The 13,675-nt window shown below is 39.3% G+C and overlaps 1 protein-coding gene across 2 annotated transcripts in view; it reads right to left on the bottom strand.

Moving 5' to 3' along the window:
• Window positions 1-13,675, bottom strand: part of LOC124790061 (beta-alanine-activating enzyme) — a 180,208-nt gene that overhangs the window by 19,861 nt on the left and 146,672 nt on the right. For both annotated transcript variants that reach the window (XM_047257624.1, XM_047257625.1), the window contains exon 11: window positions 1,548-1,711. In XM_047257624.1, the coding sequence (XP_047113580.1) occupies window positions 1,548-1,711 (164 nt within the window). The remainder of the gene's footprint in view (window positions 1-1,547; window positions 1,712-13,675) is intronic.

Genomic DNA, 13,675 nt, shown 5'->3' with positions numbered 1-13,675 from the left:
GGATAGGGAAATTAGATAACTAAAGTTGAGATAGTAATCATAAGAAGGAGTAAAACACGGAGGGAAGGACGAGAAGGAAAGAAATTGTGTTGGTAATGTTCAATACCAAAGGAAGACCAGTAAATAAGAAAAATACGGAAAAAGTTAACCAGACCAAGCAAGTATGTCCAGATCAGGGGAAAAAGAACACACGTAGCTCAAAAACAGAGATAGCGAGTGGCGAAAAAAGATCGCGCGTGCCGCAAAAGCGATCGCGCGTGCCGCAAAAAAGATCGCGCGTGCCGCAAAAAAGATCGCGGGTGGGGCAGAAATGTCCCAAAAAATTTTTCTTGTGGCAGAGAAAGATAGCCAATGGCACAAAAATATCGCCAGCAACAAGAAATCGACGGAAATGGATGATACTGGTAGGTGTGGAAGAGATTGTTGGCTGGGAAACAGCGAATAACGAACGTTAAAACTATGGAATGTTGAATAAATAAATCAATAAATAAAAAAGAGAAGAGGACTATAAACGGAACAAGATAATAGGAGGAAGATGAAACTAGCACAGTTGGTGACGAAAATATTTATTTATGTATATATAAAACACCGAAGAAGAGAAAGTGTTAAGATGACAGACGTAAGTGATAGCTAACAAAAGGGACAAAACAATGAAGGATGTGGACCATATAGGTGATCTAAATGATTAATGGAAAATCTCATATAAGATGTGAAACAAATACTAACAAAGAGATAGAGGGGCTGGCCAGTACTTACCTCAGCTCAGTACAGCCGATAGATACACATAAAACAGAACTGAAAATTTACATTCCTAGCTTTCGGAACTTTGTTCCTTCATCGGGAGGAGAGAGGGGAAAAAAGGGAAGAAGGGAAAGTGGATTCAGTTACTCACAACCCATACTCGAAGAATTGAGTGATTGGTAGAATGTTCCGACTGTTGTTTACAGAGGTTTCGTGACTATGTTGAATAATAGTGTCACATATCTCTATCACTTTGAAGTGTAGTTCAGCATTCAAAAGAGGTTACTTGGCCCACAACAATAATAAGTAAATTACTTTTTGAAGTCCCTTCTTATTATCTAATGCACTTTAGTGTAAATACATTCACATGTTTGTGACAACTGAAATATATTATTTTTTAAATGAAAATATGTTTTACATTTTTTACATATTCCATATCCCTGAAGATCATTTCACTTATGATCTGTGAAAGGAACCATGACATATCTGTTCTCCTGTACATTTCATATTATGCATTTTTGTTTTTATGCTACCTTGAGGATTATATTGGATCTATAGAAAAAGTCTATGTATGTTTCCATCTAGGGGATGGAGTTCAACTATTAAATGCATAATATGCTGTTTAATATTGCCAGAATCAAATTTTAATCTTTTTAAAAGCTATGTAACATCTATGAAAGCATAAAAAGTGCTAAATTGAGTCACAAAAATAAGGCCCTGAGCTTCATTTCCATACTAAACAATTATTTGCTTAGTCAGTGCCAAGAGAAGGCAATCTACACAATGGTCTCGTAAGATGTCCTTACCTGCACCTTAATACAATATAATTTGTGGTTGTAGCACCCAACAACAATGGCTGTTTGGTGACAACACAGAACAGGACCACTTTTCACCTTGTCACCAGCAGAGAATACCCAAATCAGGCTGCCCTGTGTAATGTCAACAGCATAAATGTTACCATCATAACAACCTGAAACAGACAAATGCCTCAATACTTTCTGTTCCTCTCTAAGAAGATGTGACAGAAGATGGTTCAGCAGCTTAAACTAAGGAACAGATGTGATTCATGCACATTTAAGAACTCATAAATTCACAATTTTTCTGAAGATACTGCACACAGGCAATAAGTAACAGCAGTCCATTAAAAAAAAAATAATAAAAAAATAAATAAATAAATAAATCACGCACACTTATTGTCATCATTTCTGTAGACTAAGGAAAACATTCAGTTTAAAATTCTATCAATGATTTGGACATTACAGATGGAGAAGTTAACAATAAGACAATATTATCATTCAGTAAGTTAAAAACTCAGTTACAAGTGTTCAGTTTATAATAACTGATTTTTCTGATGACCCAGTGAAATCAGAAACAATTATTTGGGCTTTTGCATCTGTTGGACAATCTGTTCCACATGGTATAAGTTTTCAGGCTTCTGGGATGAGTATCTAATGCACAAAAGATAAATAAACATAGTAAAATGGCAGTTAATTTCTGTTTGTGCATTAGTACTGCAGATGAAGATAAATAATGTGTAAGAGGAGTGTTAGCTTTTCTTTCTACTTAGTTGATATCATACAGAGTGTGACAGTGTTCAAAGCGTAATTTCACTTGCGTAGTACAATGACGTACTGCAGGAATGCGCACCAGTTCATGCTGCATTCATGTACTAATGAGCTGCCATTTCGAGAGTGACAGTGATATGGAGCAGTGAAGTGCACAGCGTCATGCCTTTCCTGCTGAAAGTTATTTCAAGAATAATGACTCTGTATTGCTACCCAGCATCTATTTCGGCAACATTTCAACTTGGGACGTCAAGGGAAAGTTCCAGATGGACGGACCATTGTGAGGTGGGTAGGTGCCATTTCGAACAACAGGTTCTGTTTGCAATCGCAAACCAGGAAGAAGTGAAATAACTGTGTGGACACCAGAAGCCATGGAAAATGTTCATGTACCACTATTTCATAGCCCAAAAAGATCTGCTTGTCATCATGCCCAAACTGTGCTTATGTCCGATCGCTCATTCAGGAGAATATTGCACGTAGATCTCCATTTTCATCCTTATAAGCTGCAGATTGGTCAGGAAATTAGGCCTCGCGACTGGGTTTCACGCAAAACATTCTGCTTAACCACACATGATCTCCTTTGCCAAAATCCACAAATGTTGCACACCATCCTGATGTCAGATGAAGCTCATTTTGAGTTATGTGCCAGCTATCACAACATTTCAGTCATTTCATGAGGCTCAAGAATACTGAGAAGTATATTTTGTAAAATTTATTACATATACTTAATTTTGTTTTGTATGGGTCCACAGCCTCAATATACAGGGTGCAGCAAAAGTCAGTTAACCAAAAATGCTGTACATTGTGGTTTACACAAAGTAATTTGTCCTATTAAAAGTGTTCAAAGTTTCCTCCATTGTTATCTAGACATTTAACACATCATTTAAACACTGATTTAATGTCACATAACTCCTCATTATTATCAAAAAGTTATCATATTCTTGTTCAATCAAAATCTCTAAATACTGTAATTTGAATAGTTTTGTAGTGAAAACATTACCGTTCAGTATCTACCATATTGAAAATAACAAGAAGTGAGGTCCAGCAAGCTTGGAGGCCAACTGATTTTACCCTGCCTTCCCACCTATTCTTAAAAAACTGTCAGCCAAAAACACGAAGAGTTGTAACCCCTTGCGTGGTGGAGTGCTATCTTGTTGCCAAATGAGATTGTTTTGTACAGCCTCAAGTACAGGGGTACTGTGTAAATAAATAACTTCTCTTAACAAATCAACATACTTTTTCTGCAGTCATGGTTCCACTGAAAAAGTATGGGCTTGCCATTCCTTTGTTACACATTTCAAACAAAAACTCCAAGAACATTTAACTCCTCCTCAACAACAAATCAAGGATTTTCAGGCAGCTGAATTTGTTAACTCTTCCATTTAATTTAATACTTGCTTCTTTACACCACAGCACTGTTTTGTAAAAGTTAGGATCACTTTCACTGCGGATCACACACCACTTACAGAATTCATGGCTTTGATCTCAATCATCCTCATTTAGGGCATGTAGTAAGGTAGATACCTAAGGCTTCAGATGTAGTGTTTTTAACAACTGTAGTTCCTTAGAAGCTCTTTTTGCAGATTTCTTGGATGACTGAACAAATGCCTGTGCAACAAGCTGAAGACTTTCTTTAATCGTTGCTACTTTGGGCAGCCACTGTGTGGTAAGCCAGCTACAGAACCTTTCACCTAGAACCTTCAATTTAATTTTTAGATAGTTTGCCTGCATGGTGGCTGTGTATGCAAGAATTTTTCAATTAATTATTGTCTTACACCTTCATAATTTCAACCACATTTCCACCATATCTGTAAAGCTAACACTCATTGTTCTGTAGACAATTTTTTGTTCCTTTACTTTCCACACTCACAATAAATGTGCAACTGACACCAAGGCTTAGGTTGTTATTTGTTAATAACAAACCAGTTCAGCCTTAACTCTTAAATCAAATTTCACTGTGCAGAGATTTCACAATTTTCAATACAGGGATTATTACTTAAATATTTAGCTAAAACATGACCATGAACCGAAATGCACAGCTGTTGAGTGACTAATGCCACACCCAGTATTTTTAAAATAAAATATTGCTGTATGGGCTGCAAAAATTTCAAATTTTAGCTGCTACTAGCTAATTTCAAATTTTTTGCCATTATCAAGTACAATTCAGATAATATCTATATAACACCTTACAACAGATGTAGCATGCAAACCAGTCCACCAGCCCACATGTGAGCCACTTGTAACCACTAATGTGATCATACAGAATTCACACTGTATCATGCACCAATGTCAAATTTACTCTCACAGTATGTCTACATGCAGACTCTGTAGGAAAACAGTGCAACGTGTTCTTGTAATTGACTCTACAAGCGGCAAACAAATCCCATGCTGTGGCAGCCAACCACCCGCATTCTCTGCAATTCTGCACTAGTGATACATGTTGTTTACCAATTGTCTGGATTGTTTTTTCTTATATCCCAGGTAGGAGTGGTCACATTACATCCTAAGCAGGAATGGTCACATTATGAGGTCAAGTATTCACAGTAAGGTCAAATTGCAGAATTATGCAGTGACACATGCCGGCACATAGCAACAAACCTGACCAATGCTAATAAGTAACATTTCTGATGATGATCAGTGCTGAAACTATGTAAAAGTTTTTGCCCGTGACTTCTCTTTTTGTTACCAGCATATCAGTTTCAGTAGTAAAGCAGGCTATGTACTTTAGTATGGGTGCTCCCTCTCTCTGTACAGCATAATAAAAGTTATGTACGCACAGCCACCAAAAGATGCCTCTTTTATGTCATGTACAACTACCAGTCACTTATTGTTGTGCTGGATTTGTCAGTTGAGTATATATTTGGCCTTGATGTATATTTCACTTTTGGATTTTCCTTTCATCATACAATGCATCCTCAGCTTGTCGGTAACTTGTGCTGCCACTGATGCACTTCATACACAATTTGCACCATTGTGTGAACAAGGCCTGTGGAAAGCAGTCAACTTTCCAGCTCATGCTGTCTCAAGACAGACAACAAATTCAATATTTTGCAAATCCTGATTCTGTTGGCTATTAAGGATGAGGTAAAGACTGAAGTGGATAGGGTTAACAATGAGTTCTGTACTCAGGTTCCTACAGTCAGTGGGATTCACCATTAGTGGTAGTCAAGAAATTTGGGGCCCCCTTGGATCTTGTGGAGACTTTAAGAAACTCATTAACATTCATATGGAAATTGATTCTTATACATTACCTCTTCTTATCCATTACATCGTTTGGATGAACTCTTGTCTAGACTTTCAGGAGGTAAACTATTCTCCAAAATAGACCACACACAAGCATATTTTAAATTGCCTCTTGATCAAGACACTCAGAAGATATTAGTCCCGAACACGCAATTCAGACTATATCGACATAACAGGATGCTCTTTAGGGTGACTGGTGCTGCTCCCATTTTCCAAAGGTCTCTTGAATGGACTTTTTTCAGCATTCTGTATTGTGTCAGTTACTTGGTTGTAAAACAAACACACATTTGCGCATTCTGTTTGTTTTTGCAGCCCCTGATTAGAAATGACTTAAGTTTAATTTTTCCAAATGTGCCTTCTTTCAGCTTTCAACCACAGAATATGTAGAGGCTATTCAGAATATGCCTGTGCCTAAGTCCGTTAAGGACCTTCAAGTATTTCTAAGAAATGTAAACTACTATGTGATCTCTATTCCCCACCTAACTTTCATGGTCTGACGACTCAGCCATCTCTGTTAACATACAGGAGTACTGTTCATTGGTCCGAAGAATGAAATCAGGCTTTTCAGAAGTTAAAATCAGCCCTCCAGTCAGCCACCTGTCTTATGACTTACCAGCCCTATTTACCACATGGAATCAGGGTGGCTCAGCTTCATAAGTTAGAGGATGGGAGAAAAAGGCCAATCAAGCACATGTCAAAGATACTTACTCCAGCTCAGGAGAATTATTCTTAGCTCAAAAAGGAAGTGCTGGTCATCATTTTTGGTATCCATAATTTTGCATTTTTGTGTGGTTGCCATTTTCACCCTATCACTGACCATAAACCACTCATGTCACTTTTTACCCCAAGGTTAATTTCCAGAGTGTACTGCATTGCCTTCATTGTTGGGCTCTCTACTAGCTGATCTCTCAGTATTATTTATTACTTGTAGTATTTCGAGAATTTCCGCGTAAATTCTAGAACCACTTGGCCTTCTATCTCTAACAAACAATATTTTAAATATAAGTGTGAGAGAGCCTATCTACTGCACGTCACCTGTGTGTGTGTGTGTGTGTGTGTGTGTGTGTGTGTGTGTGGTTGTGTGTGTGTGTGTGTGTGTGTGTGTGTGCACGCAGGTCTAAAGTGTGTAGTGAGAAGACTGTAGACACGGGAGTCGAACGGTACCAACAAGTACTTGTCGGTTGCGCCAAGGAAGTTCTAATGAAAGAACACGGCAGCCCCAAGGAACTTCTGTGTTATTCGGTGCTGTTTTATAACTCTGAATATTGTAGTGACGAAAAAAACAGTTGAGTTGAAAAAAGATTTTTAGTACCTTTTAACACAGACGTGCTAGAGGCATGACTTGTTCACGATTTCCGTGGTTGTAGAATCAACTATGTGGTAAATGTATCTTAATTTTTGTCTAATGTGAGATGACACGGGTGACTTACAAGAAGTCTAATGTTTATGTGAGAAATGATAATTTTGTTCTTTATGGAACTTGAAATACACCAACAGAAGTATTCTTCAAGTACCTACTTATTTCATGAGTAGAGAGTCTTTGGAGAAGAAGTTTTTGGAGACTGACGTAGCCGGCTATCCAGAGAAGAAGATCGGCTGTCCATACCAAGTAAGTCTATGCGTGTAAAAGAAGTAAGGAGGTTGCAATCCAACTTCACACATTCTTGTCACCAAAAACATTAGATACTGCTTCTCAGCATTCTAACATGAACACACAGTATCACCTTCTGGTAGGTCTGGATCTTGAATTTGACAGTCAAGAAGCAATTTGCTTTTTCAGTTACACAGTCAGCTGGAGTAATTGCTCGATGTACCCTATAAATTTCCATGATGTTGGTAAATTGTCTCTTCACACTTGCTTCTTCAATGGGTCATGCAATGTGTCCAGCAGTTGAGTTGGCATCCCCTTCTCTCCAGTGCAGATCTGCCTGGCCTTCATTGCTTTTATTATTTTTATTTTTTTCCCCCAACTGTAGCACTAACTTCAGGTTCAGCAATGTGTGATGCTCTGTATAGAAATTGATGAACGGCGCCGAGTGGTGTCACTGAGCTGTGAGGACATCCCTGTAGCTATAGCATCCAAGTAATACACAGTAATTTAGTTTAGATGCTGTTTTTCAAATGTACTTCTGTATTTTACTGTGCAGGCTGGTGTTCACTCCATTACTCTAAGTTTTTTGCATAACTTTTAGTGCATTCTTCCTGTGTGAGGCAACTTTCTTTGGTAAAATAGACCAGAGGTAGTGTAAAGCAGAGCTTACATTGCACTCACTGACAAGTCACATATTGTTGTACTGATTGAAATGGATAGGGACTGCACCTGTTGTGTATGGATGCAGGGGGAACTGGTCACTGCCTGTAAACAGCTGGGAACTGCATTGGCCATGGTTGATAGGCTTCAGGCTGCTGCCCTGGGCTGCAGTAGTAGTTGGGCACAAGAGATGAATGCTTTGGCACCTCTGGAGCCTATTGCATCACATGGGACACAAGATGCTGCTGAATCTTCTGATTCGCATGGCACTGCTGGCCAACATGTACCCAATGGTGAGTGATGAACAGTGCTGGGGTTGCAAATCTCTTGATTGGAGATGACAGTGGATACTCGTCAAACGGCTGCCCACTTATGCCCTAACAACAGGTTTGAAGTATTGCCCACTGCTGAAAGTACGAGGGTTGTTTCAAAAGTAAGGTTGCCAACTCTGTACCCTTACTGTGCATGGTGCAATGCGAAATCTGGCAACACCACCGTATTTGCTGGATCCACCACCACCAATTCCAACAACCAGCATGGGTCAGTACCGGCCTGACAGCCATAAGCGATGGAACCCATCATCACCATCACTGCCAGGTGTGAAATTCATGTGGTCATCTGATTTTTGCATGCAAGAAAGTTACCACCTGTAGAAATTCATCGGCAATTGAGTGAAGTGTATGGGGAAAGATGTATAAGCATTAAACACGTCTGCAAATGTGTAGGGAGTTTGCCAACAGCCGTACGGATGTCCACGACGAACAACGAAGTGGGAGGCCGTCGATCTCCGACTTAGCTGTGGTGAAAGTTGAGCAAATCCTGCTTGAAGATCGGCGAATCACCATCCGGCAACTTGCTGCTGAAATTCCTGAAGCTTTTGAAGCTTCTATTGACAGGATATTGAATGAAAAGCTAGGCTAGCACAATATGTGGGCACGCTGATTGCCGCACATAATTCGCGGATTGCCGCACATGCTTTCAGAAGTCCACAAACAGCAGCGCGTCGACTTTGCTCGGAAGTTCTGGAGTGAGTGTGACAAGAATAAGGAAGACTTCCTTGATTCCATTGTTATGGGGGATGAATAGTGGTGCCATTATATTACTCCAGAAACAAAACAACAATCGCACGAATGGAAACAGACCGGATCGCCACTAACAAAGAAGTTTAAGCAGCAGCTGTCAGCAGGAAAAATCATGGCATCGGTGTTTTGGGACCAGTGGGGTTTGCTGCTCATTGATTTTATGCATAGAGGGACCACCATAAACTCAACAGGTTATTGCAAGACTTTGAAAAAACTCAAACGGGCAATCCAAAATCGTCATAGGCGAAAACTCAGCAAAGGCGTAAGGCTACACCACGACAATGTGCGTCCACATGTGTCACAACAAACGATGGAGTTAACTGACAATTTGCCCGGGATGTCATTGACAACCCCCCTTACAGCCTCAATTTGGCACCCAGCAATTTACATCTATTTCTGAAATTGAAGGAGCACCTAGGCGGTCTACGATTCCAGACGGACAAGGAGTTGCAAAAAGAAGTTTCCAAGTTTCTCAACGGGCTGGCGACAGAGTTCTTTGAGGTGGGAATGCAAAAGTGGATTACTCGACATAAAATTGGGACTATGTGGAAAAATAGCTTAAAGATCAATGTTTCCAACGGTGTAATCGTTTTTTCGAATAAAAAATTCCTTGTGTCTAAAAAAAATGTGGGAACCTTATTTTTGAAACAACCCTCATACATATGAGCCGGCACAGGATTCCTCACCTATTGGAAGACAGATTCTGATGCCAATTTCTTGATCTCCACTATCAGGTGGAGATGTGTAGGAGCCTGCACCTATTATGTCAGGCATGCACTACACATAGGAAGTAGCTTCCAGGGTAGGGGAGTACGTGTTGTGTGCACACGTGGGTTTTTTTGAATAGGGAAACCCCTCCACAACCCAATAATATGTGTTGCGAGTCGAGACAGGATAGCAGTCAACAGCAATAAAATTTACACTCTCACTTGAATGTATATCACAAAAATAAGATGAACACTGGTGGTGGATATGTGTTTATAGCAACAAAAAACAATGATAATATCTAACAATGGAAAATCCGGAATGGAATGTAACAATATAATGAAAAGGATAGTTGATACACACTATATAGTGGAGACGCTGAATCGTAGAAAGGCACAATAAAAAGACTGTTGGAAAGTTGGCTTTCAGCCAGCAAGACCTTTCTCAAAAATAGACAACATACACACCCACACGCACACTCACACAAACTTAACTCACACACACATGACCACAGTCTCTGGCAGCTGGAGGCAGACTGCGAGCAGCAATGAATTATGGGAGATGCAATCGGATGGGGTTAAGGAGGAGGCTGAGGTGGACAGGGGGAGGGATAGCAGTGTGGGGGTGGGAGATAGTACGGTGCTGTTCTCTCCTTTTCCGCTATCCCCCCCCCTTCCCCCTCTTCCTCGCTCTCTGTCTTACCCCCCAACTGCACCTAGCTGCCTTACTCTCCATCTCATCCCTGCATGCTCCAAGCAGTACTTTACTGTCCCCTACCCCTACCCTGCTATCCATCCCCCTCCCTGTCCCAGCCTCATCCTAACCCCCACCTGGTTGCCTCTCCCATAATGCACTGCTGCTTGCAGTCTGGCTCCGGCTGCCATAGACGTTGGTGATGTGTGTATGTGAGTTGTGTGTGTGTGTGTGTGTGTGTTTTGTCTATTTTTGACAAAGCTGATAGCTAACTTTCTGACAGTCTTTTGGTTGTGCCTTTCTGTGAGTTGGCATCTACGCTGTATGGTGAGTAGCATTGTATTGTATTGAATTGTATTTCATTGTATTGCATGATAATATCTAGTGAGAGTAGTATAGATTCAGAATGCAAAATAGTATGGGTGGAGATAAATGTTAATGGTGGATCAAGCATGAGTATTTTTGTCTATAGACCCTTGCCCCGGTAACAATAGTGGCAGAGCATATGAGGGGGACACTTGGAGAATATTTTGTGTAAATTTCCTGCTCGTGTTATAGTTTTAGGTGGAGCTTTTAACTTAGCAGCTATAGACTCGGAGATTCAAGTGATTTTATAAATAGTAGGGACAGAGAATTGTGTGAAATTGTTCTCAGTGCCTTAGCCAAAAATTATTTTGAGCAGTTTGTCAGATAACTACTTAGACCTGCTGGTGACAGACAGACTTGAACTTTTCAATTGTTAGCACAGGACAGTGAATCAATGCCCATAAGGCCATTAAAACATCAATGAATGTGCCTGTACATAAGAACACAAAGAAAGGTAGGAAGGAAGGTTTTTCGATTCAGCAAGAGTGACAAGATTTCAGATTACCCGACACATCAACATGAAAATTTCATATCCACCACTAACAATGTTGAACATCAATGAACAAAGTTCAAGCACATCACACAATACACTTTTGAAAAGTATGTGTCGAATAAAATTGTAATGGTTGGAAAACACCTACCTGGTGTGATAACCATGTAAGAAGGCTGCTTTTTTTAAATAAAAAAAAAAAAGAGAGAAAGAGAGAGAGAGCTTCTCTGCAAGTTTAAATTCAGCCAAAGCCCCACAGACAAACAAAACAAAACATAGGCAAAATTAGTGTAAAGAAGGCCATATGTGTAGTGTTCTATAAATTCAAAAGTAAATTCTATCTACTGACTTGACAGAAAATCCTAAAAAGTTCTTGTCTTAAATTAAATCAGTAAACAGGCCAAAGCTATCTGTCTGACAATCTGGTGACCATAAGAGAATTGAAACACAGGATTGAAAAAAAGGCCAAAATGCAAAATGTCTTTTTCCAAAACTGTTTCACAGTAGAATATCACAGTGTAGTTCCCCCTTTAAATAATCATACAAATGACAAAACGATAAATATTGAAATAAGTGATCAAGGGATAGAGAAGCAACTGAAATCGCTTAATAGAGGAAAGGCTCCTGAATCTGATGGCATACAAGTTCGATTCTACACAGAGTATGTGAAAAAAACCTGCCACTATTCCAGTAGCGGTGTACCATACATCTCTAGCAGAGTGAAGCATTCCTAATGATTGGAAAAAGCTCAGGTCATTCCCATTTTCAAGAAGAGTCATCAAATGGACATACAAAACTATAGGCTTATAAACCTGACATCAGCATGTTGTAGAATTTTGGAACACATTTAACACTCGCATATTACAACATTTCTAAGCACTGAAAATCTCCTCTGTAGGAATCAACATGGGTTCCAAAAATACCAATCGTTTGAAACCCAGCTCGCTCTATTCATCCACAAGACACAGACAGCAGTAGATATTGGCACACATGTAGCTGCTGTGTTGGTAGATTCCATGTTCCTGACTTCAAAAAGACATTTGAAACAGTTCCACACTGTCAACCAATGAACAAAATATGAAGGTACAGAATATCAGACCAATTATGTGATTATATACAAGAGTTTCTAGCAGATGACACACGCATGTCATTCTGAACAGCGAGAAGTCTTCAGACGTATAAGTAGCTTTGGGCATGCTCCTCAGGAAGTGTTATAAGACAATTACTTTTCACAATATACAGTAAAGGAGAACGTGTATAATTCAGAAAACTTCCCAAAACCGTACAAGTATTTCAGTCCTGATGCATCCAATACAGTTTTGTATACTAACCTTTTGTAAAAACCAAAACATATCTAACATGGAAACAGAATGAAAATTTTAGGCCTTAATTAATAATTAATTGCATAATGTGGGTAAGAGCTTATACAGTACTACTGTATTACAGTGTAAATTAGTTATTCACGACTCTATAGAGTGAGACTGGGTTCTAGTCCATCCATGATCTTATTTGATCTGTATAATGGGCAATCATTAGAGAAAATCTAGAGTGCTACTTTTAGCACAAAGGCTGTTCAGCCCTGACAATGCTGTTAAGTGGTGCAAAACCAAGAAAAGATGTTTGGCGCAGAACAGGGCTGCGGGTGTGGCTTCAAACCATGCTGCTCCATGCAACAACAAACAAGTTATGCGCAGTGTCGGTTCATCAAAGGAATTCGTTCGTGAATGCTCTGTTTGTCAGCGTTTCTTGTTTTCCATTACTATTGATGAGCATGGGTGCATAATGGAACATTGTTGTGCACCTATGAACAGTGTGCTGCAATCTGCACAATGAAAGAGATGAGTACTGTTCCATTCAGCAATGGCTTTACCCGGCAAGGTCAAGCATTTCAAAAAAATGCACTACCTGTATTATTTTCTACTAGTTTCAGTTGACTAGTAGGACTTTATGTGATAACATGATCTTGAACAAAAGTATGAGTTGATAATACTTAATGAAAATGTTAGGGTAATTGAAGCAAATAAGAAAGGCAAACCCTCAGTCCGCAAAATAAGGTCGCATTTCAAATGTGGTAAAACACAAATTTATTAAGAAACAAGGATAAGATATGGGATGAATGACTGAAAGGAAACGGGAAAATGAAAAGAAAGGTGAAGAAGATGAGAAATGAAGAAATTAATGAGATAATATGGGAATGGGCAAAAATCTTACCTTTGTGTGGACCCATGTTGCAGAGAGAAGCCCTGAAAGTTGCTAAAGAGAATGGAAATGCAGAATTTAATGTATGCATTGTGTTATAATTTTCTTGCATGCTGTGTTGTTCTTTAGTGGATACAGGAGCATGGAATAGATGCTGTTCATGAACAAAAAATTCAGATGTTAATTTATTCTACACCCAATATCAAATTGTAAAAATAATACATAAGTTTGTGGCTGCAGTTGCAGAGTCAGTCGCTAACAGTAGTTTAATACTGCATATTTACAAATCAGTCAGTCTCCAATTTCAATAACTATTCAGTAGATCATGACTCCTGGTCCT

The sequence above is a fragment of the Schistocerca piceifrons genome, chromosome 3 (assembly GCF_021461385.2).
Source record: "Schistocerca piceifrons isolate TAMUIC-IGC-003096 chromosome 3, iqSchPice1.1, whole genome shotgun sequence".
NCBI lineage: Eukaryota > Metazoa > Arthropoda > Insecta > Orthoptera > Acrididae > Schistocerca > Schistocerca piceifrons.
This window is presented reverse-complemented; position numbering and strand designations above follow the sequence as displayed.